The following is a 21966-nucleotide window of genomic DNA, read 5'->3' as shown; positions in this document are numbered from 1 at the left end:
CCGCCCGGAGGTGTCGACAGACATTACTCCAACCCATTTTGTCGAAACGTCACGCAAATTGGTACAGAGGATCTGTCCAATTTTTCATGCAATTGGCCTAAAACGTTGCATGTACATTCCCACTAAGCCAAGGAAGAAATGCCACCCTACATTTTTCAAATCAGTCTTATAAGGATAAGGATAATTCCTTTTAACAGGTCGTTCATGAAAGTCCTGGCGGTCTTGTTTCCAATGAGAACCTGTGAGCAATTAGGGGTTAAGAGTCTTGCTCAGGGACAAATTTCATTTCATCGACACATATGCTGACCTGGTCTGGAATCGAACCTGGGGCAACCAGGGCCTCTGGCTCCCTAGGCGGGCTCACTAACCACTCAGCTATGGCCGCCCTTATGGTGGCGCTATAACAGGCCGATTCAAGTTTTTACCTATAAGTGGACCAATCGGTGTGAAACTTTGCACGCACACTCCCTAGAGAGCAAGGAAAAACCTTTGCCCTGCACTTTTCACATCAGAAAAACATTTTTTTATATTACTCCTACAGATTTTGTCCAAACATCATTATTTATAAATGCTTAACGTTCTTTTTTTCCAGGAGGCTTTGGAACGAGGTGGAACTGACAGACTCCGCCCACACAGCCCCGCCCTCCATAAACTGCCTCCGGCCACGCCCCTTGGCCGGGTGAATCTGACGGAGACCACGCCCCTTCAGGACCTGTGGTGTCTGACGGAGGCCCGGGTTCACCTGGACGACCAGGTGTACGGCCACCAGCTAGACTCCGCCCTCCATGCCACGCCCGGCGACGGAGCCAGCAGGAGGAGGAGTCAGGAGGAGGAGGAGGAGGAGGAGGAGGGGTACCGGGTCATCCTGCCCATCGAGCAGGTGTGTGTGTGTACTGTATTTAAAGTAGGGCTGTCAAACGATTAAAATTTTTCATCAGATTAATCACAGCTTAAAAATGAATTAATCTATGATTAATCACCATTCGAACTATGTCCAAAATATGCACGTTTTTTTTGTATATTGTTATGGGAATGGAAAGATAAATGAAATAAGGCTGATATATCCATTTAACATACAGTATGTATGCATGTTTATTATAACAAAATAAACAAAACCATCAATACAGTATTATTATGGAATTATGGACAAAATCGTATCCATCTTCTGGGTGGTGAATGCAGCATGCCTCCAAGTGTGGTCCACACCGCTTCTCTGTCTGTCTTGGGCAGGCTCTTCAAGTCTTTAAAACGTGGATCCAGGGCCGTCGCCATCTTGCCATGCATTGTTTGTGTGTTCTTGGCGGGAGGCCTTCCTTGAGGTCTTCCTTGAATTTTCCCTTAAATCTCACCACATATGCAGGGTCCTCATCAGAGACCTCCATTACACCACCCAGAGGCCAGGTAGTACTGTACCACAGAGCAGAGACGTAGGCCTCCCCACCCAGAAGCTCAGTTAAATACCTGCAGTGGAGACACACACACACACACACACACACACACACACACACACACACACACACACACACACACACACACACACACACACACACACACACACACACACACACACACACACACACACACTCACACACACACACACACACACACACACAGAGAGAGAGAGAGAAAAGGAAAGGAAAGACACAAGTAAATTACTTGAACACAAGTTGTTACATTTAATAGTAGATTAACGTTCAATATTAATTTAATTTCAGCCTACATGAATGGTCACATTATATGATGGAAGGCTTACCTGCAGGGCTCTAGAAGGGTCTCCAGTCTCTGGATTTTGTCCCATTCTGGTGGCGTCAGCATAACAAGTTTATGCTGCTGTTAATCCAGGGTTGCTTGTATTGCATCTTTGTTGCGGATCATGCGCTTCAACATTTCCAACGTGGAATTCCACCGTTTTGGAACGTCTTGGATCAGTGGCTCCTCCGTCTGTTTGAGTTCCTTTTGTTCTACGTTCAGCTCCGCTGTGTTAGCCGGGCTGTGCTTGAAATGGTCCACAATTTTGCGACACTCGGCCAACACGCCGACGAATCCGCTGTCAGACAGACTCACAGTGATGCTTCTCTGTAAGATGTGGGCAACACAGGGCATGTGCTCGTTTCCCTTCAATGTCCCACTTGCGTGCAACAGTTTCGAACTGTTTTGCACACGCCTCCGCAAAGTGACGTTCTTCTGTTTTCATTACAGTTAGCGCAAATGATTTCAATTCCCATGTCTCAGTGATTAGATGTGCAGTTACTCCCAGGTAGTTATTGTTACTCACTGACGTCCAGTGGTCTCCTGTCAGGGCGACATAATCCGCTTGAGCTAAAGCCTCTTTTCTTTTCTCCTTTTCAGTGTCATAGAGTGTGTGGATTCTGGTCATTATTGTGCCTCTTGATGGTGATATGTCGAGGGACGCAACTTTCAAAACATCGGCGAAGCCCTTGTCCTCAACGATGCTAATCGGTCTACAGTCCTTTGCAACCCATTTGGCAATTGTGTTGGTTAATTTATCCGAGGTGGACTTGCTTACTGACCTGCGTTCATTCAGCGTGGTCTGACTCAGGCCAGGTGTTGCACTGGAGGCCGAAGCCCTAACAAACGCATGCTTAGCGTTGAGATGGTACTTTAAGCTTGAAGAGCTGCGGTGGAACTGAAACTCCTTCTTGCAGTGCCTGCAATTAACTATTTGCTTATTTATTGTTCCATCTACGTTCTTTTTAAACTCAAATTCCCCATCCAGAGGGCCAACCTGTTCTTGCTCCATGTTTACATGTCATTCATCCGCCCTGCTGGAACACTAGAGCAAGTGAGCGACGTGTGTTGGTGGAATTATGGGATGTATGGGGCGGGCCATTCTGCGCATGCGTTAAATGCGTTAAATATTTTAACGCAATGAATCCAAAAAATTAATTACCGCCGTTAACGCGATAATTTTGACAGCTCTAATATATATATATTTAACTACATATATGTATATTTAACTACATATATGTATATTTAGGAAGATGGCGCCAGTGTGTTTGGCTGCTCGTCTCCTGCTCTCGCTTTGGTTTGTGTTTCTGCTGTGTCTAAGCCTTGGCACTGTTCAGATTAAGTCTCTGCTGGTGTATGATCGCCAATCTCTTCTGGATATCCGACAAAATGCCAGGATTATTGGCTCATTCTGCCACAATGAACAAAAAACCGAGCCGCCGCTCCTAACAGGAATCCCGACTCATCTGCTCTCGGTCGCGCCCCCGCCGCCGAGGAGGAAACGGCTCCGCCGCCGTGGAAAACGGAGTGGCAAGCTGGTAAAACTGAAAGCTTGTGTATGCTTTTCGTCTTTGCCCCACGTGAAACCTGGATTATCTCCCTCCGCCCTGCAGCAACGACTCCGGGTCCCCAGCGCGACCTGTCTCGCTCCTGTTGCTAGCCTGGAGGTGCTATTCCAGCCCGGCCGCCCCTGCGCTCCTCGGCGCTGGAGTCGCGGCGTGAACCCCCGCAATCTGCGGCCGCTGCCCCGCGATCTTAGCTCCTCCGGATTAAAGGCTCCAGCCCCTGTCAGGATTGGCCTGGTGAATGCCAGATCGCTGACACATAAAACATTTATCCTGAGGGATTTCTTCAGCTCCCACGACCTGGATCTCCTCTGTGTGACAGAGACGTGGATGGCGGCGGGTGAGTGTAGTGCCCTCGTTGAACTGCTGCCGGCCGGCTGTTCCTATTTCAACTCCCCGCGGCCCTCGGGCAGGCTGGGTGGGGGAACAGCGGTCATCTATAAGGATGATATTAAATGCAAGCAATGCTCTGCTTCCTTTTCCAGCTTTGAAGTGACTGTGTTTGAGGTGGGTCGTATTGAGCCTGTTTTGTGCGCACTCATTTATCGACCGCCTAAATACAACAAGGATTTTGTGACTGATTTCTCCAATTTCCTGGCTGGAATATTGCCCAACTATGATCGAGTCTTGATTCTCGGAGATCTAAATGTACACGTATGTTGCCCCGATAAACCTATGGTGAAGGACTTCCTAAACCTTATTGAATCGTTTAATATGGTGCAAAATGTGACGGGTCCTACTCATGAACGTGGGCATACATTAGATCTCGTGATATCATATGGGCTGCCTATTCTTAACCTAGAGATCTGTAATAATACTTTCTCTGACCATTGTCCCGTTCTGTTTGATGTTGTTCTCTCTTGCACTGAAAATAGATCTAGGGCTCCTGCTAGACTCTGTCGGACTCTTAACCCCCGCACTGCTAGTCGCTTTTCAGCTGCCTTTGAACAGCTGTGTGTCCCCTCTGCCTCGACTGTTCCCACAGAGGAACTGTGCTCTTGGTTTAACTCTTCGTGTGGGACCATAATGGACTCTGTGGCCCCATTGAGATCCAAGCAGCCCAGGGCAAAGCCTGAGCCCTGGTTCAATGACAGAACCCGTGCAGCTAGACAGGAGTGCCGAAAAGCAGAACGTAAATGGAAGAAGGACAAGCTGCAGGTTTCTTCTCAGATCGTAAAGGAATCCTGGCTCTCCTACCAGAACACTGTCAAAGAGGCAAAAAGAGAGCACTTAGCGAATATTATTGAGTCTAACCGTCTTAACCCACGTGTACTCTATCAAACCATTGACTCTGTTCTTAATATCGCTCAGCCTGTCTGTTTTGAATCATCAGACATTTGTAATGACTTCCTGCACTTTTTCATTGACAAGGTGGTAAATACAAGGGCCCTCATCTCTGCTCCTGCCTCTGACCCCTCTGTTTGTGTCCCTTGCCCCGCCGTGCTCAGCTCGTTCGAACCTGTAACACTGTCCTTTTTGGAGGATATAGTCAGCCACATAAAGGCCTCAGGTTCGCCTCACGACGTCATTCCGGCGCGCCTCTTTAAAGAGGTTTTCCCCAGCGTAGCTCACGTGGTCCTGAACATCATAAATAGCAGTCTCTCTTCTGGTCTTGTTCCCACGTGTTTTAAACATGCTGTAGTGCAACCACTGCTTAAGAAGCCAGGCCTCGACCCCACTGTGTTGGCCCATTTTCGGCCCATATCGAAATTGCCTTTTATCTCTAAGGTACTAGAAAAGGCTGTCTATGCCCAGCTACAGTCTTTTCTAGAGGAGCATAACATCCCTGAGGTCTTCCAATCTGGCTTTAAAACCCGGCATAGTACCGAGTCTGCACTAGTAAGGGTATTTAACGACATCCTCCGAGCAAATGATGCGGGCGACCATGTAATTCTTGTCCTGCTGGACTTGACGGCTGCGTTCGACACAGTGGACCACAACGTCCTGCTCTGGCGTCTGCAGCACCTTGTGGGTATCCACGGAACTGCGCTAGGGTGGTTCAGGTCCTACCTGACGGGCAGAACCATGTCTGTCAGCGCTGCTGGCTCTGAATCCGCCCCGGCGCCGTTGGCGTATGGTGTTCCACAGGGCTCTATTTTAGCCCCAGTGCTCTTCTCTCTCTATCTCCTGCCGCTAGGGTCCATCCTCAGGAAACATGGCATTTTGTTCCATTTTTATGCCGATGACAGCCAAATCTATGTCCCCTTAAAAAAGAAAGATGCTGAACCTAAAGCTCTTCTCTCTTGCCTCGAGGACATTAAAGCCTGGATGGCCCTAAGCTTTCTAAGCTTCAATGAAAAGAAAACTGAGGTGGTGGTGTTTGCCCCAAATGCTTCTGGTAACCCCCCTCCCTTTGATCTAGGCCCCCTGGCACAGTTTGTGAAGCCAACAGTCTCCAACCTGGGTTTTAAAATGGACAACGACTTCAAGCTAGATCGCCAAATTAGTTCAGTGGTGAAGTCTAGCTTTTTTCATCTGAGACAGTTGGCAAAAGTAAAACCCTTGGTATCCACCCAGCACTTTGAGACAGTAATCCATGCCTTTATTACATCTCGGCTGGATTACTGTAACGCCCTCTACCTTGGAGCCAGTCAGTCTTCCCTTGCTCGGCTCCAGCTGATTCAGAACGCTGCTGCCCGACTGCTAACTGGCACACGTAGGAGAGAGCATATAACTCCCATCCTCGCCTCTCTCCACTGGCTGCCCGTGCAATTTAGAATCCAGTTCAAGGTTCTGCTTTTTACTTTTAAAGCCTTAAATGGTCTCGCCCCTCCATACCTCTCTGAGCTCCTCCCCCCCCGCACTCCTGCCCGCTCCCTCAGGTCAGCTGACCAGATGCTGCTGGAGGTCCCGTGGGCGAACCGGAAGCTTAGAGGGGACAGAGCTTTTTCAGTCGCTGCCCCCAAGCTCTGGAACGATCTTCCCCTGCAGATTAAGCAGGCCCCCTCTCTGGCCATTTTTAAATCCTCGCTTAAAACGCACTTTTATTCTTTGGCTTTTAACACACCATGAGACCTCTTTTTCTGAACTAGCCCCCCTCCTTTTCTTGTTCTGTGTTTGTCTTTGTATTCTGTGTTTTTAATCTTTGTTTTTACATACTGTATTACCTATGCACTGTACAGCACTTTGTGGCAGCTGTGGTTGTTTTAAATGTGCTATATAAATAAAGTTGAGTTGAGTTGAGTTGAGTTGAGTATATTTAACTACATATATGTATATTTAACTACATATATGTATATTTATATGTATATTTAACCACATATATGTATATTTATATGTATATTTAACTACATTTATGTATATTTAACTACATATATGTATATTTATATGTATATTTAACTACATATATGTATATTTATATGTATATTTAACTACATATATGTATATTTATATGTATATTTAACTACATATATGTATATTTATATGTATATTTAACTACATTTATGTATATTTAACTACATATATGTATATTTAACTACATATATGTATATTTATATGTATATTTAACTACATATATGTATATTTATATGTATATTTAACTACATATATGTATATTTAACTACATATATGTATATTTATATGTATATTTAACTACATATATGTATATTTAACTACATATATGTATATTTATATGTATATTTAACTACATATATGTATATTTATATGTATATTTAACTACATATATGTATATTTATATGTATATTTAACTACATATATGTATATTTAACTACATATATGTATATTTATATGTATATTTAACTACATATATGTATATTTAACTACATATATGTATATTTATATGTATATTTAACTACATATATGTATATTTAACTACATATATGTATATTTAACTACATATATGTATATTTATATGTATATTTAACTACATATATGTATATTTAACTACATATATGTATATTTATATGTATATTTAACTACATATATGTATATTCCAGGTGCTTCCAGCTCCAGCGTTCATCCCTCCATCCTTCGTGGGGAAGACGTGGGCTCAGATCGAGCAGGAGGACGAGGAGAAGGTGGAGGGCATGGTGAGAGACTTCAGACATGGACGATTTATCTGCTACTTCGATACGGAGTCACTGATCAGGTAATCAGTACGTTAATATGCTAATTCATATGTTAATTAATACCTTATTTAGGAGGCAGAGAGCATGAGTCACTGATCAGGTAATCAGTATGTTAATATGTTAATTCATATGATAATTAATACCTTATTTAGGAGGCAGAGATCATGAGTCACTGATCAGGTAATCAGCACATTAATATGTTAATTCATATGTTAATTAATACCTCATTTAGGAGGCAGAGAGCATGAGTCACTGATCAGGTAATCAGTATGTTAATATGCTAATTCATATGTTAATTAATACCTCATTTAGGAGGCAGAGATCATGAGTCACTGATCAGGTAATCAGTATGTTAATATGCTAATTCATATGATAATTAATACCTTATTTAGGAGGCAGAGATCATGAGTCACTGATCAGGTAATCAGCTTGTTAATATGTTAATTCATATGTTAATTAATACCTTATTTAGGAGGCAGAGATCATGAGTCACTGATCAGGTAATCAGTATGTTAATATGTTAATTCATATGTTAATTAATACCTCATTTAGGAGGCAGAGAGCATGAGTCACTGATCAGGTAATCAGTATGTTAATATGTTAATTCATATGTTAATTAATACCTCATTTAGGAGGCAGAGAGCATGAGTCACTGATCAGGTAATCAGTATGTTAATATGTTAATTCATATGTTAATTAATACCTTATTTAGGAGGCAGAGAGCATGAGTCACTGATCAGGTAATCAGTATGTTAATATGTTAATTCATATGATAATTAATACCTTATTATTTAGGAGGCAGAGAGCATGAGTCACTGATCAGGTAATCAGTATGTTAATATGTTAATTCATATGATAATTAATACCTTATTTAGGAGGCAGAGATCATGAGTCACTGATCAGGTAATCAGTATGTTAATATGTTAATTCATATGTTAATTAATACCTCATTTAGGAGGCAGAGAGCATGAGTCACTGATCAGGTAATCAGTATGTTAATATGTTAATTCATATGATAATTAATACCTTATTATTTAGGAGGCAGAGAGCATGAGTCACTGATCAGGTAATCAGTATGTTAATATGTTAATTCATATGATAATTAATACCTTATTTAGGAGGCAGAGATCATGAGTCACTGATCAGGTAATCAGTATGTTAATATGTTAATTCATATGTTAATTAATACCTCATTTAGGAGGCAGAGAGCATGAGTCACTGATCAGGTAATCAGTATGTTAATATGTTAATTCATATGTTAATTAATACCTCATTTAGGAGGCAGAGAGCATGAGTCACTGATCAGGTAATCAGTATGTTAATATGTTAATTCATATGTTAATTAATACCTCATTTAGGAGGCAGAGAGCATGAGTCACTGATCAGGTAATCAGCACGTTAATATGTTAATTCATATGATAATTAATACCTTATTTAGGAGGCAGAGAGCATGAGTCACTGATCAGGTAATCAGTATGTTAATATGTTAATTCATATGATAATTAATACCTTATTATTTAGGAGGCAGAGAGCATGAGTCACTGATCAGGTAATCAGTATGTTAATATGTTAATTCATATGATAATTAATACCTTATTTAGGAGGCAGAGATCATGAGTCACTGATCAGGTAATCAGTATGTTAATATGTTAATTCATATGTTAATTAATACCTCATTTAGGAGGCAGAGAGCATGAGTCACTGATCAGGTAATCAGTATGTTAATATGTTAATTCATATGATAATTAATACCTTATTTAGGAGGCAGAGAGCATGAGTCACTGATCAGGTAATCAGTATGTTAATATGTTAATTCATATGATAATTAATACCTTATTTAGGAGGCAGCACGTTAATATGTTAATATAATCAGTACGTTAATATGTTAATTCATATGTTAATTAATACCTAATTTAGGAGGCAGAGAGCATGAGTCACTGATCAGGTAATCAGTACGTTAATATGTTAATTCATATGTTAATTAATACCTTATTTAGGAGGTATATATTGTGACAAATGCACATTAAATTAATTGTATTTATCTGCTTGATCTGTGGACGTTGTTATGTCTGGTTGATATGTAACATCTGATCTACTTATGCATGTGATTATATACGAGTGATATATGACATGTTGGACACTGAGATATATGGACATTTCCTATTCACTCGAGGGGTAATGGGGCCGAGCGCTGCGGGTGATTGGAACATTGGAGCCACCCGACGTTAGAAATATAGGGTGTGCCACGGGGGGAGGGGAGATCAAACCAACAACCTGTGTAGTATCAACAGGAGGAAGAGAGAGGAGATCTCCCGAGGCGCCAGTTTATACCGTTTGAAACAAAGTTAAACGTGACAGTAAGCTGCAGCCAAGATAAAAGAACTCTCGAGCCCAGCGGAGGAAGGAACCTACCGTTGCTGCCGTACGTGGGTCAACGAGCGATGCGGTTTTATGAATGAGACGCGGGTCGGCGTTTGGAGACGGGAGGAGCCGCGGCCGGTGAGATAAAACCAAGCGTCCAGTTCTTTTGGATTACAAATAACAGGGGTACCCCGAACCATATGTATGATTTCGGCCGCTCCGTGCGGAGGAGGCGTTGCGTTTCGTTTTGGATCAAAGACATAATAGACTTTCTCTGGACCGCAGTGTGGACGAACCGTTCGGCCCGTAACGTGAGACCGTTTGTTATTGTCGTGTAAAGCGAGTAACGTCCGACTGCAGTAGCATGCCCACCTTGTTTTGATTTTGTTTATTGTTTGCGTTGAATCCGTGATTTAAAGATGGAGTGCCATGATATTTTTCAACCCTAAAACCTGATCATAAGGTATTATTATTATGTAAGGATTTTTTTCAAAAAAAAAAAGTGTACAGAAATTGATAAAATGATGTTTTTATGTGGACACGCCTCCAGCTCATTAAGTATGCCTGGTTCTCACCTTAGCACCTCCTCCACCACCTTAGCACCACCCACCTGTCCTAGTCCCTCCTCCTCCTCATGCCCACACCTGTTGTGTTATGATAATGAGGGGGAGGGTATGTTTTTTGGGGGGCTCTGTGATGTCACTATGCCCCTGTTTTTGGATTGGCACGTTTGACTCTCAAGGTTTCAGCCTCCAGGAAAAAACTCCAAATAGTCAGAGAAGACATGAAACACCATAAAACCACCAGCGGGGGCCTTAATGAAGTTTTATCAACCTCATAGACACATGAAAAACAGAAAAAGTGCAAAACCATGACACCAGCTCTTTAAGTGATCAAAGGATCTGGGAATTGTTTGGGTTGGGAGGGGTTTGTGAAATAATTACTGATTGTTGATTTGTTTGTATATTTCTTTTGTTTATGAGGGACAGAGGTAGGGATAGTAGTTAAAACCAAGAAGTGTATTATTATTTACCTTTTTGTTGAGTCAAATATTATTTGTGTGGTTTTATAAGGGTTAGGGTAACCACAACTAGCAACCTGCCCATCCCCTTGTTTTTCCTTTTAGTTAATAATTCCCCTTTCAGTTACAATATCATTCTGATGATGTCATCATTGTGATGATGTCATCATCTCTAGGTATGGAAGGATGAGAAGCCAGAACAGGAAGGGGCAGAGTCTGGCTGACAGAGAGGAACACGAGGACGATGCCAATCATCTTCCTCTAGCAAATCAGCATGAAGATGACCCACAATGCACCTTGAGGAGGCGGAGACGCCGCCACCTGTTCCGATTGGCCTCCAGGTGTCAGGTGACTAAAGACCCCTGCACACTGCAACCTATTTGGCCCCATTATGATGTCATTATGATGTCACTATGATGTCATTATGATGTCATTGTGATGTCACTATGATGTCATTATGATGTCACTATGATGTCATTATGATGTCATTATGATGTCACTTTGATGTCACTATGATGTCACTATGGTGTCATTATGCTGTCATTATGATGTCATTATGATGTCATTATGATGTCACTAGACTGACACACTGGTATAATCCACATTAAAATGGTCTCTTTGTCTCCCCCAGGTGGTCAAAGTGAGTCACGGCACTCAGACGGTGCCATTGGTCGTCCCAGCTGTCCGTCAACAGCCAGCGGCCCAGCAGACCCTGTCCGTCGGCGAGCAGACAGCCAATCAGGACGCTCCCTGCCCCCGAGAGGTGGAGCCAGAAGAGAGAACCCCAGACAGGCTGAGCCTGCCTCCATCTTACTCACGCATCATCACTCCCCTACAAGCTCACAGCTCATTGGTCTACATCCTCTGCTCCCCACACACTGGAGCACAGCTAGGGCTTCATGGTAATGAGTTAATGAACTATTAACAGCCAATGACGTATATATACGTTTTTGAAAAAAAGGGCATTTTTTTTTGTTTTTTTTTCAAAAACACAGATTAGGAGCTAAAAATGTTCAAAGATTTGCTGCTCCATTCACTTCAATGTTAAAATTCAAACGGACAAACAATTCACATTGTTTTTTGGTTTAAAACTACTGGTTTTGAGCTATATTCAAACATCAAACAACACATGTTAACGAGGTCAAAATTACCTCGTTGACATTTGTGAAACCACACCTGAATCTCATCTGTGATTAGAAACCATCTGGGGAACAATCATACTGGAGGAAAAAAATCTGTGGCTACGCGAACAGGTACCAAAATCAGTTCAAAACCCTGGCAGAGGCTACAGACTGTTCTGAAAAAACTCTGGCAGTCAATGGAACTGTTTAGTTCATGAACTGTTTAGTTAATGAACTGTTTAGTTAATGAACTGTTTAGTTAATGAACTGTTTAGTTAATGAACTGTTTAGTTAATGAGCTGTTTAGTTAATGAGCTGTTTAGTTAATTAACTGTTTAGTTAATGAACTGTTTAGTTAATGAACTGTTTAGTTAATGAACTAACTAAACAGTTCATGAACTGTTTAGTTCATTAACTAAACAGTTCATTAACTAAACAGTTCATGAACTGTTTAGTTCATGAACTAAACAGTTCATGAACTAAACAGTTCATTAACTAAACAGTTCATGAACTGTTTAGTTAATGAGCTGTTTATATAAAAAATCTGTTCTCCTTTAGGCTCCTCCCACCACAAGCGCTGCAGGAAGCGCAGGCGTCCATTGGACGGACGGCGTCACGCGGCGGGAACCAAGCTGAAGTACAAGCCCCTCCCACTGCAGTTCTACGACCCGCTGAGCCACTGTGTCGTCAGCTCCCTTCCCGAGGGGCGGGGCTCACTTCCTGAGGGACGGGGCTCCCTTCTTGAGGGACGGGGCTCCCTTCCTGAGGGGCGGGGACCGCCGCGCCCTGCCTTAAACGTCGGCACCACGCCCACACGCCGGCCCGCCCACCTACGCACGCATGTACGCACGCACGTACGCCAGCTGTTCAGGAGCCTGAGCCCACAGCTGAACGAGAGAGGGAGGGGAGGAAGAAGGACTAGCCAATCGGAGCGAGGCGGCTCAGGCAGAGGCCGGAGGAAGAAGAGACCCAGCCCACTGATAGACTCCTCCCACATACGCACGTCTCCTACAAGCTCCTCCCCCTCGCGGCGTCTGAGGCCGAGAAGAACCAGGAACTGAGCCTGTCTGTCTGTCTGTCTGTCTGTCTGTCTGTCTGTTTGTCTGTCTGTCTGTCTGTCTGTCTGTCTGTCTGTCTGTCTGTCTGTCTGTCTCTAGCCTGGTAAACCCTCCCTCCGGAAATCTCATTTCCATTTGATTTCAGGAGTGAGTCTGGGCTGAACCGCCTTTCTGCAATAATGGCTCTGTTCTCCGAACCGACGAGCCTATCAGCGTCGTCGCACGTCGTTCTGTGATTGTCAGCGACAGTTGGCCAATCAGGTGGCGAGTTTGAGTGAGCCCGAATGAAGCCGAGTGCAGCCTGACTGGGGCCGACAAAAGACGAACGGCAGCCATTGTTGTTTCTGCGAGTGCCGTCAGTTCTTATTTTCGGTTTTAAAACGAAAATCTCAAACTTATTTTTTGAGGCACGGAATTTACTATTAAGATATCGTTTGGATAGAATTTAGTTTAACTTCATATATGTGGTCAATTAATCATGACAGAGCCTATTTAAAAATATACATTTAGAGAACCGGCAGGGGCGGGGAGTGACACGCATGTATCCCAATAAGGCAACCTATTTCGGGCATGGCCGTCCCAAAAGTCCCGTTGTGTCACATAGTCTGGAGGTCGTCAAAATGAATGCTGATTGGCTGAAGGGGAAAAACGATCATTGGTTCAAGGGGTTGTCAGTCAACGGTATTACTCCCGCCCAACTCCAGCCCACAGCGAATATTGCAGAAAGGCGGATCAGGCCAGACTCACTCCTGAAATCAAATGGAAATGAGATTTCCGGAGGGAGGGTTTACCAGGCTAGTCTGTCTCCAGGAAGCTGCCAAAACAAAAGTCTCATCTAAGGAAGTCAAAATGAAGTTGGTCATCAGTCATGTTTATGGTTAGGGTTAGGGGTCATCAGTCATGTTTATGGTTAGGGTTAGGGGTCATCAGTCATGTTTATGGTGATTGAATTATGATTCATCTCATTGAAAAGGTGGATTGAATTAGATTCAGATTTAAAGGACAATTCTGCTGTTCTGATAAGTTTAGCTTAATATAGACTGTCAGACTTCAGACCCTAATGACAGTGAGTCTCTGTGTTCTTTATCATGTCTGTTGGTTTTTAATTGAGTTTATTTACAGTATGAATATGAGCATGATTTCATTACTCTTTGTCACATATGTTGTTGTTTATGTTATTGTTTTAATGCACTTTAAAACAAATTGATTTAAAAAGTCCAGCCTAAAATAGACCCTGGATTAAAGATCAGTTTATGACTTAAATTCAAACATCATGACACAATATTGACTCTGTTTTTCAGGTGTGTTTAGTAATGTAAACATGTAAACAAATACAATGAATGAGGCCATTAATGGGAAAATAGTATAATAATTAAACGATCATTCCAGAGTCTTTTAACCGACTCTTTGAACTTATTGTAGATCTAATATGGAGGCAATCATGCTGAGTCTGACTCTGATGATCTGTTCTACGCCCATAACAATCAGCTTTCATCTGATCTAACACGATTGGTAAGAGTGTAGCGATGGCTGCTTTCATAGTATCCAGGAATACTGGATAGGCCATCAGGTTGATCCAGTGTTCAGGGACGTGCACAGATAGACTCTAGGTGGTGCTAGAGCACCTGCCCTTTGCCCTCTTGACCAGAAGTGCCCTTTTGAAAAAAGGGCACAGCAGGGGTCTTCAACAGCAGACCAAGTCAACAAAAAAAGTATAAATTACTTGAGCACCTGCCCCTCAAAATGTCTGTGCATGCCACTGCCAGTGTTAGAGTTGAATTTAAAGGCTCCCAAACTGTAGAATTAACTCCCCATTGCGGTCAGAACTGCAGACTCACTCCCAATCTTCTGCCGTAGTCTGAAGACTCACCTCTTCAGACTCCACCTCAGCCCCGTAGCACTTGACCTTAGCCTTGATGACCTCACAGGATTATGCAAATGCTAAAATGTCATTTAGACAGTATGTTATGTGGACAGATGCCAGGTCATTGTTGACATGGCATCCTATAGTGCGAATAACTATAGGAACGAAGTGATTTGCAGACACATTATTTATCCTCATTTTACAGCTCAACGCACAACATATGCAAAATATAGGCTTTAATGCCCTCTTGTGGTGACAACGGACAATTGCAGAATACATAAACATGTCCACTGATTTGCTTGTAGAATATTTATATTATATTTATAAATATATCATATTATAATATTATAACTATTATAATATTATAACTACGAATCATACTGGTTCATCATTATGGAACGTATAATAATATTTAAACTCAACGTGTGTCAATGTTTTATAATGTGTTAAATCATCATTATAGATTCTATGATATTTAAATGTTTTATAATCTGTTAAATCAGTGGTTCTCAAACTTTTTCATGTCAAGGACCCCCAAATGGACACTTATTAGCCCGCGGACCCCCATTTGAAAAGATCCATTTTAAGGACCCCCAGTTTGACATGCATTAGGGCTACGGACCCCCATTTAATGGCATTTCTATCTCTAGAAACCCCAATTCACATTGTAAAATCAATGTTAACTTAACTCTCAGAGTTACAGACCCATAAGGGTCCATTTGGTTCCTATCCATCATTTAGCTGGGGACCCCCTGGAACCCCCTCAAGTACCCCTGGGGGTCCCCGGACCCCACTTTGAGAACCAATGTGTTAAATCATCATTATGGAATAGATTAACAGTAGAATAATACGCAATATATATATAGACGCAATATGGTGCTAGTTTCTACAACATATAAACTGTTAAGATCTACAAGCTCACAATGAGATGTTGTGAGCTTGTAGTTTCGGCGCGCGTCGTAAAACAGAGCATCATGTTGACATGCTAAGCGGCTAGGCTAGCTGCGTCAAGTCACACGTTAGTAACCACGTGAGCGCTTCTGTTCACAAGGACTACTCTGAAGAACTACATTTCCCAAACACCATTGGTCGCTGAAGAACTACATTCTAAGGACTACATTTCCCTGACACCATTGGTCGCTGAAGAACTACATTCTAAGGACTACATTTCCCTGACACCATTGGTCGCTGAAGAACTACATTCTAAGGACTACATTTCCCTGACACCATTGGTCGCTGAAGAACTACATTCTAAGGACTACATTTCCCAAACACCATGGGTTGTTTGAAGAACTACATTCTAAGGACTACATTTCCCTAACATCTTGGTTCAAGCTTCACATCGTACGCCGCGAGAGCACTTCCGTTTTCTCGTCAAAATAAAAGCATTTCATGTGTCAAGTCTCGCATCAAACGCAACTCGAACACTTCCGCTCTTTTTTACAAAATAAAATTGTTGTAACGTTTACTTTATGCTCTGTTCTATGACTGTGCCGCCGAAAATAGCAGATCTACAAGCTCACAACGCGTCTCATTGTGAGCTTGTAGATTTTAACAGCTTATATTGTAGAAACTATCTCCATATTGTGTCTCGTTGTTATTTCTTTCTTATTTTAGTGAAAATGTTATTTATTAACGATTTCCACCTGTATTGATTCATTTTGTCCACATGAGGGCGACAAGACCTTTGAATCCAAAGAGATGAACGGAGTCATATGTTAAAAGTGTTGAGCTCCGTTCCGTCAGCAACGATAGGACATCCGGTTTTGGAGCTAGCATAAGGTTTCCGGTTGCCTTCAAAATAAGATCACGAATGTGTAATGTTTTTTAAAAGACACAAATCTATTATAAAAAAATACATTTATGATGTACGTCTTTTAAATGGCGCATACTAGAACACTTCTAATTGCCAATTGTATTTTATAGACACAAATGTATTTTAAAAATACATTTACTTTAACTGGATATTCATTTGTGTTTGTTACATATGTATTGTTTTTGAACTGTTTGTCCATTATTGTAATAATGCTGCCTCTAGGCCAGGTCACTCTTGGACAATTATCATGATATAATATTGTTTATTGCAGAAGCAAATAAACAGTGATAAAAGTAACAACAAAATATGCTACAAATAATAATAGTAGATCAGTGCAGGTGCGATTAAAAAAATTAAAGCAAGGGGGGTTTATAAAGTTGATCTCACCTATTTAGAAACTAAAATACAATACAAATAAGAATGTAATCAGAAAAATAAAAGTGTGTGTGTGTGTTTGTGTGTGTGTGTGTGTGTGTGTGTGTGTGTGTGTGTGTGTGTGTGTGTGTGTGTGTGTGTGTGTGTGTGTGTGTGTGTGTGTGTGTGTGTGTGTGTGTGTGTGTGTGTGTGTGTGTGTGTGTGTGTTTGTGAGAACTGTTCCATAACTGAGCACCCCTGAACTTGATAGAAAATTGATACAGACCAGTAGGACAGATTGTTGGTGAAAAATTGAGAGATAATTTGTAAAAAAAAACAAACTGGCAGGCCGTCCAGTGCGGCCAGATGTAAGAAAAGAAAGTGCCGTTTTCAGACAACAGTGGACACTGGACAGGCGCCGGCGGACGCTGCCAACACTTCTGACATACGCACGCGTGTGGGGACACCTGCCCTACAACGCCACACTCTCCGCTAAGCGGGAGAGGTGTAAAAAAAAGTGTGGCGGACCGCCCAGTGAGGTCAGAGGTCAGAAGAGTGCCGTTTTCACACAAAAGTGGACACTGGACAGGCACCGGCGGACACTGCCGACACTTCTGACATACGCACGCGTGCGGGGACACCTCCCCTACAATGCCACACTCCCCGCTAAGCCAAACAGGTGTATTTTGAAAAGTGGCGGGCCGTCCAGTGAGGTCAGGGGTCAGAAAAAGACCATTTTCAGTGCATAGCCTTTACAAATTGGACGCTGGACACGAGACAGCTATTTGCCGCGGCACTTGTGACATACGCACAAGGTTTATCATACCTGCCATTCTGTACTTTAGTTTTATTTGTGTTATCTATATTTTTATTTCTACTTCATTACATCAGTATTGTTACTTGTTACTGATGTATTTTGTTTGGTTGTGTTAGCACAGTCTCTGTAGAAACAGGTCTCAACATTTCACTGCTACTTGAGTAAGTGACAAATAAATCCCTCTTGATTCTTGTTCAGATCGGTTCCAGAGTTCTCTTTGAAAATGTCTCACATTTTGAAATGGCTCCACATACATTGCCTGATATATATTGCCTTTATAATTGTGAATGTTAAAAAATGTGGGGTTCTGCTATAGTCACTTACAAAACGTATACTCTTATTTCAACGTGAAATGATAGTGTTGTATACTGGAGTCAAACTGGGTTTGTGTCAAATATACTGCAGTTCTCACATTAGTTTATATAGTAGGCCTAATACCTATCACCGTCCTTTGACTTTATTTGACTCTTAGTGAGAAAGACTGTTACTTGAGTCAGCGTTTAATAGCCTACAGCCAGCAATTGTTTCTAATTATGACAAGCACAATAACACCAAAAATAATAATACTCCTGTGTGCGAGTCTGTTGAGAAGAAAATAACTCCAGAAGAGAGTGGCAGATTTTCATGGAACTTGGTAGAAATGATCTCCAGGCTGCCCTAGATAAATGGCACAATCATAGTCACAGTCAATGTTACATACGTCTTATCTCAGGAACGGAGAGAGACGCAGAACGAGATGTTGGTGTGTGCCTTTATTAATGGTCTTGACATTTTATACTGATGCCAAACTGGGAAACTGAAATAGAAGCAAGGCTTGTCCATAGCCATGTCTGTTGGGTGGGAGTATCAACACATATCCATCAATAACTGGTCAACGCAACAGGACTGTATACACAGAAGATGCTTTAAAACTTCCTGATGAGATTCTGTGGCACTTCCTGGGACTTGCGTCCTCTTCCAAAAAAACAATGGGTAGGTTTGATGTCAGAAGTGTTGGCAGCGTCCGCCTGTACAAGTATAAACATCCTCCAACCAGCAAATGCATTGCAAGTGGCAAAAACACATGGGTACATTTATTTCTATGTGAAATGTAATGATGCATCAAATTTTTGCAATTTTTTTACGCCTCTCGGGCTTATCCGAGAGTGTGGCGTTGTAGGGGAGGTGTCCCCGCACGCGTGCGTATGTCAGAAGTGTCGGCAGTGTCCGCCGGCGCCTGTCCAGTGTCCACTTTTGTCTGAGAACGGCACTTTTCTGACCGTTTCTGACCATTTAGCCATTTAGATAAATTATTAATGTTTAAAAAAACGTTTTTGTTACACAGAAACATAATATGTGTTGTATAGCTTCGTTTAAATGCTTTATTTGTAGTTTTAATGTGCAAATTAACCGTTTTTCTACTTTATTTTTTATTTTCAGAGGGTACTCTTATTCTGAAGAGATTGTCCACCGGAAGTCTTATAGTTGCTGACGGAACACAGCTACAGGAGCTGCGGGAGGAACGTGTGTTTGTTGTTAAAGTTTAAAACGTGTAAAACAACGAGGTATGTTTATTTAAGCTGTTGTTAAAGTTTAAAACGTGTAAAACAACGAGGTATGTTTATTTAAGCTGTTGTTAAAGTTTAAAACGTGTAAAACAACGAGGTATGTTTATTTAAGCTGTGTTTGTCTTTGTGTTCATTAGTTTTACGTGTGTTTTACAAATATACATGTTTACGTTATGTTTGCGTGTTGTGAGAGCTTGTTTACAGTTGGACGTTGGATTGAGGCTGATGTTAGAATGGTGTTTAATAGAGATGTTAAATACATGTGAGTAAAGGAACAACCAGTGAGTTGTTTAACCAGGAGGCAGTGATGGTGATGTGGAAGTAATGGTGGGATAAAGACATAGCATTATAGAAAGCCTAAAGACTATCGTAGATGTGTTTTATCCATTTTGAGAGTCCTAGCGACCACCCTCCCAGTGTCACACAATATCACCAGTAAAGCCTGTATTTCTCTGAACATGTGCTTTCCCGCTTGCCCCACATGTTAACTAGGTGTCCGGAGTGTTTGTTTAATGTATTAATCCATATTTTGCTATAAAGAAGTGTTTTAATCCCGTCTGTGGCCGAACGCCATTTCTTCCCCCTCGTTTACTTCCTTTTTACATTGAGTGTAATTCCGACTTTCACCGGATGCGCCCCGTCACTACCGCCCATTGGGAACTTCCGACAGAATCGGCCACAAACGGGATTAAAACACTTCTTAATTGAAACATATGGACTAATACATTACACAAACACGCCGGACCCCTAGTTAACATTTGGGGAAAGCACCTTATATTTTCTATTGTACATGTTCAGAGAAATACAGGCTTTACTGGTGACATTCCAGGTTAAACTGAGGGGGTGGAGCTAAGACTCTAATAGATTAGCCCCTACGGAACCTCTCCCTCCGCTATGTAGCTCCGAGATGAGGTCCCTCTTTAGTTTCTGCCGTATGCTGTAGGCCTTGTCGCACATTTTCCACTTTACATGTTTCTTACCCCTTTCTGCACATCGTATCCAAAAAGTAAAGCATTTGCGCCACTCTCTCAGATGTTTTAAGTTTTAGCTGGCAATAAAATGTATCCAACGAGTTGAAGAAAGTATTTAATTTGCCTCGGTTTTCATCCGGTTCCATGTTTTTAAGACATTGCGCAAGAGTTGCGCCCGTAGAGATAACATTACTGGTTACCCTACTGGTCCAATGTTGAATTGCATCTTCTAATGCAAAATATTTTGGAACCGGATGAAAACCGAGGCAAATTAAATACTTTCTTCAACTCGTTGGATAGATTTTATTGCCAGCTAAAATTTTAAACATCTGAGAGAGTGGCGCAAATGCTTTACTTTTTGGATACGATGTGCAGAAAGGGGTAAGAAACATGTAAAGTGGAAAATGTGCGACAAGGCCTACAGCATACGGCAGAAACTAAAGAGGGACCTCATCTCGGAGCTACATAGCGGAGGGAGAGGTTCCGTAGGGGCTACTAATAGATATGAAAGTAAAAGTCAGACTGGATAAAACACATAGGATAGTCTTGCTCTAAGGCTAATAAAGTAGAGAGTTTGATATTAAAGTAGACCCCATCACCCCATAATCAACGTCTGCTTGAATCCATTTCCTCCTCATTCATTATTTGATCACCTGGTTAGTGCTGATGCTGCTTACATCATGGTTAGATAATACTACTACTGTACTACTAATACAGGATAAATACTTCAGAAACACAATCAGAACAATGCTTATTGCTAAGTGTGTTTGTACATGTCAGGTATTTGTCTCCATGAGGTTGATGCATTGAAAGGAAGTTTACACAGACGGTAGTAGCATACAGCAGTGGTTCTCAAACTTTTTCATGTCAAATTGACACTTATTAGCCCGCGGACCCCCATTTGAAAAGATATGCCAGGGACCCCCATAAGAGAAGGCTTTTTACGGCTCTAGCAGTGATTCTCAACCATTTTAATTTCAAGGACCCCCAGTTTGACATGCATTAGGGCTACGGACCCACATTTAATGGCATTTATATGCCTGGGACCCCAATTTATATTGTAAAATCAATGCTAGATTTAACTCTCAGAGTTACAGACCCATAAGGGTCCATTTGGTTCCTACCCATCGTTTAGCTTGGGACCCCCTGGAACCCCCTGGGGGTCCCCGGACCCCACTTTGAGAACCATGGGCATACAGTACATATACCATAATATACTTGTGTAAATGAAATGATTGCACACATACATTTAATTTCATATTCAGTCCACATACATACACTTGGTGGAGGGGATTTGTGTGAAGGGGACCTCTGTACAGTAGCTTTACTGTAGTAATTATTCTTCATTGACTGTGAGCTTGTAGATCTGCTGTTTTTTTTTATATTTGGAAAAACATTTAAATTATTTTTATGTAATGGCATGCCCACAGCACTGTAACATTGATGCTGCTATGTATAATATTATGTATTCTTCTATAGATAGCAGCTAATATTACACTACCATGTACTATGTTATGTTGCAGTGATGTATATAGTCTGTATACATTTATACTATACTATCAATGGTATGTGTGTAGCAGTGATGTGTATATAGTCTGTATTCTTCCATAGATATCACTGTAATATTAAAGGTA

The 21966-nt window shown here is 41.8% G+C and overlaps 2 protein-coding genes across 4 annotated transcripts in view; one reads left to right on the top strand and one right to left on the bottom strand.

Moving 5' to 3' along the window:
* Positions 1-14202, top strand: part of zdbf2 (zinc finger, DBF-type containing 2) — a 31345-nt gene extending 17143 nt beyond the window's left edge. Inside the window, exons 7-12 of one of the 3 annotated variants that reach the window (XM_084051332.1) lie at positions 593-880; positions 7271-7422; positions 10961-11132; positions 11416-11686; positions 12464-12588; positions 12631-14202. In XM_084051332.1, coding sequence (XP_083907458.1) covers positions 593-880; positions 7271-7422; positions 10961-11132; positions 11416-11686; positions 12464-12588; positions 12631-12966 — 1344 coding nt within the window. In that variant the 3' untranslated portion in view covers positions 12967-14202. Of the gene's footprint in view, positions 1-592; positions 881-7270; positions 7423-10960; positions 11133-11415; positions 11687-12463 lie in introns of all 3 variants that reach the window. The other 2 variants (XM_084051331.1, XM_084051330.1) reach the window with 2 other exon arrangements.
* Positions 1-21966, bottom strand: part of LOC311041025 (target of Nesh-SH3-like) — a gene marked incomplete at its 5' end in the record, with an annotated part of 759687 nt that overhangs the window by 541128 nt on the left and 196593 nt on the right. The gene's annotated exons all lie outside the window — the stretch shown is intronic.

Source organism: Gymnoscopelus microlampas (assembly GCF_963454915.1).
Source record: "Gymnoscopelus microlampas genome assembly, chromosome: 24".
Lineage (NCBI taxonomy): Eukaryota > Metazoa > Chordata > Actinopteri > Myctophiformes > Myctophidae > Gymnoscopelus > Gymnoscopelus microlampas.
The sequence above is the reverse complement of the archived record's forward strand: the minus strand, read 5'-3'. Positions and strand labels throughout refer to the sequence as shown.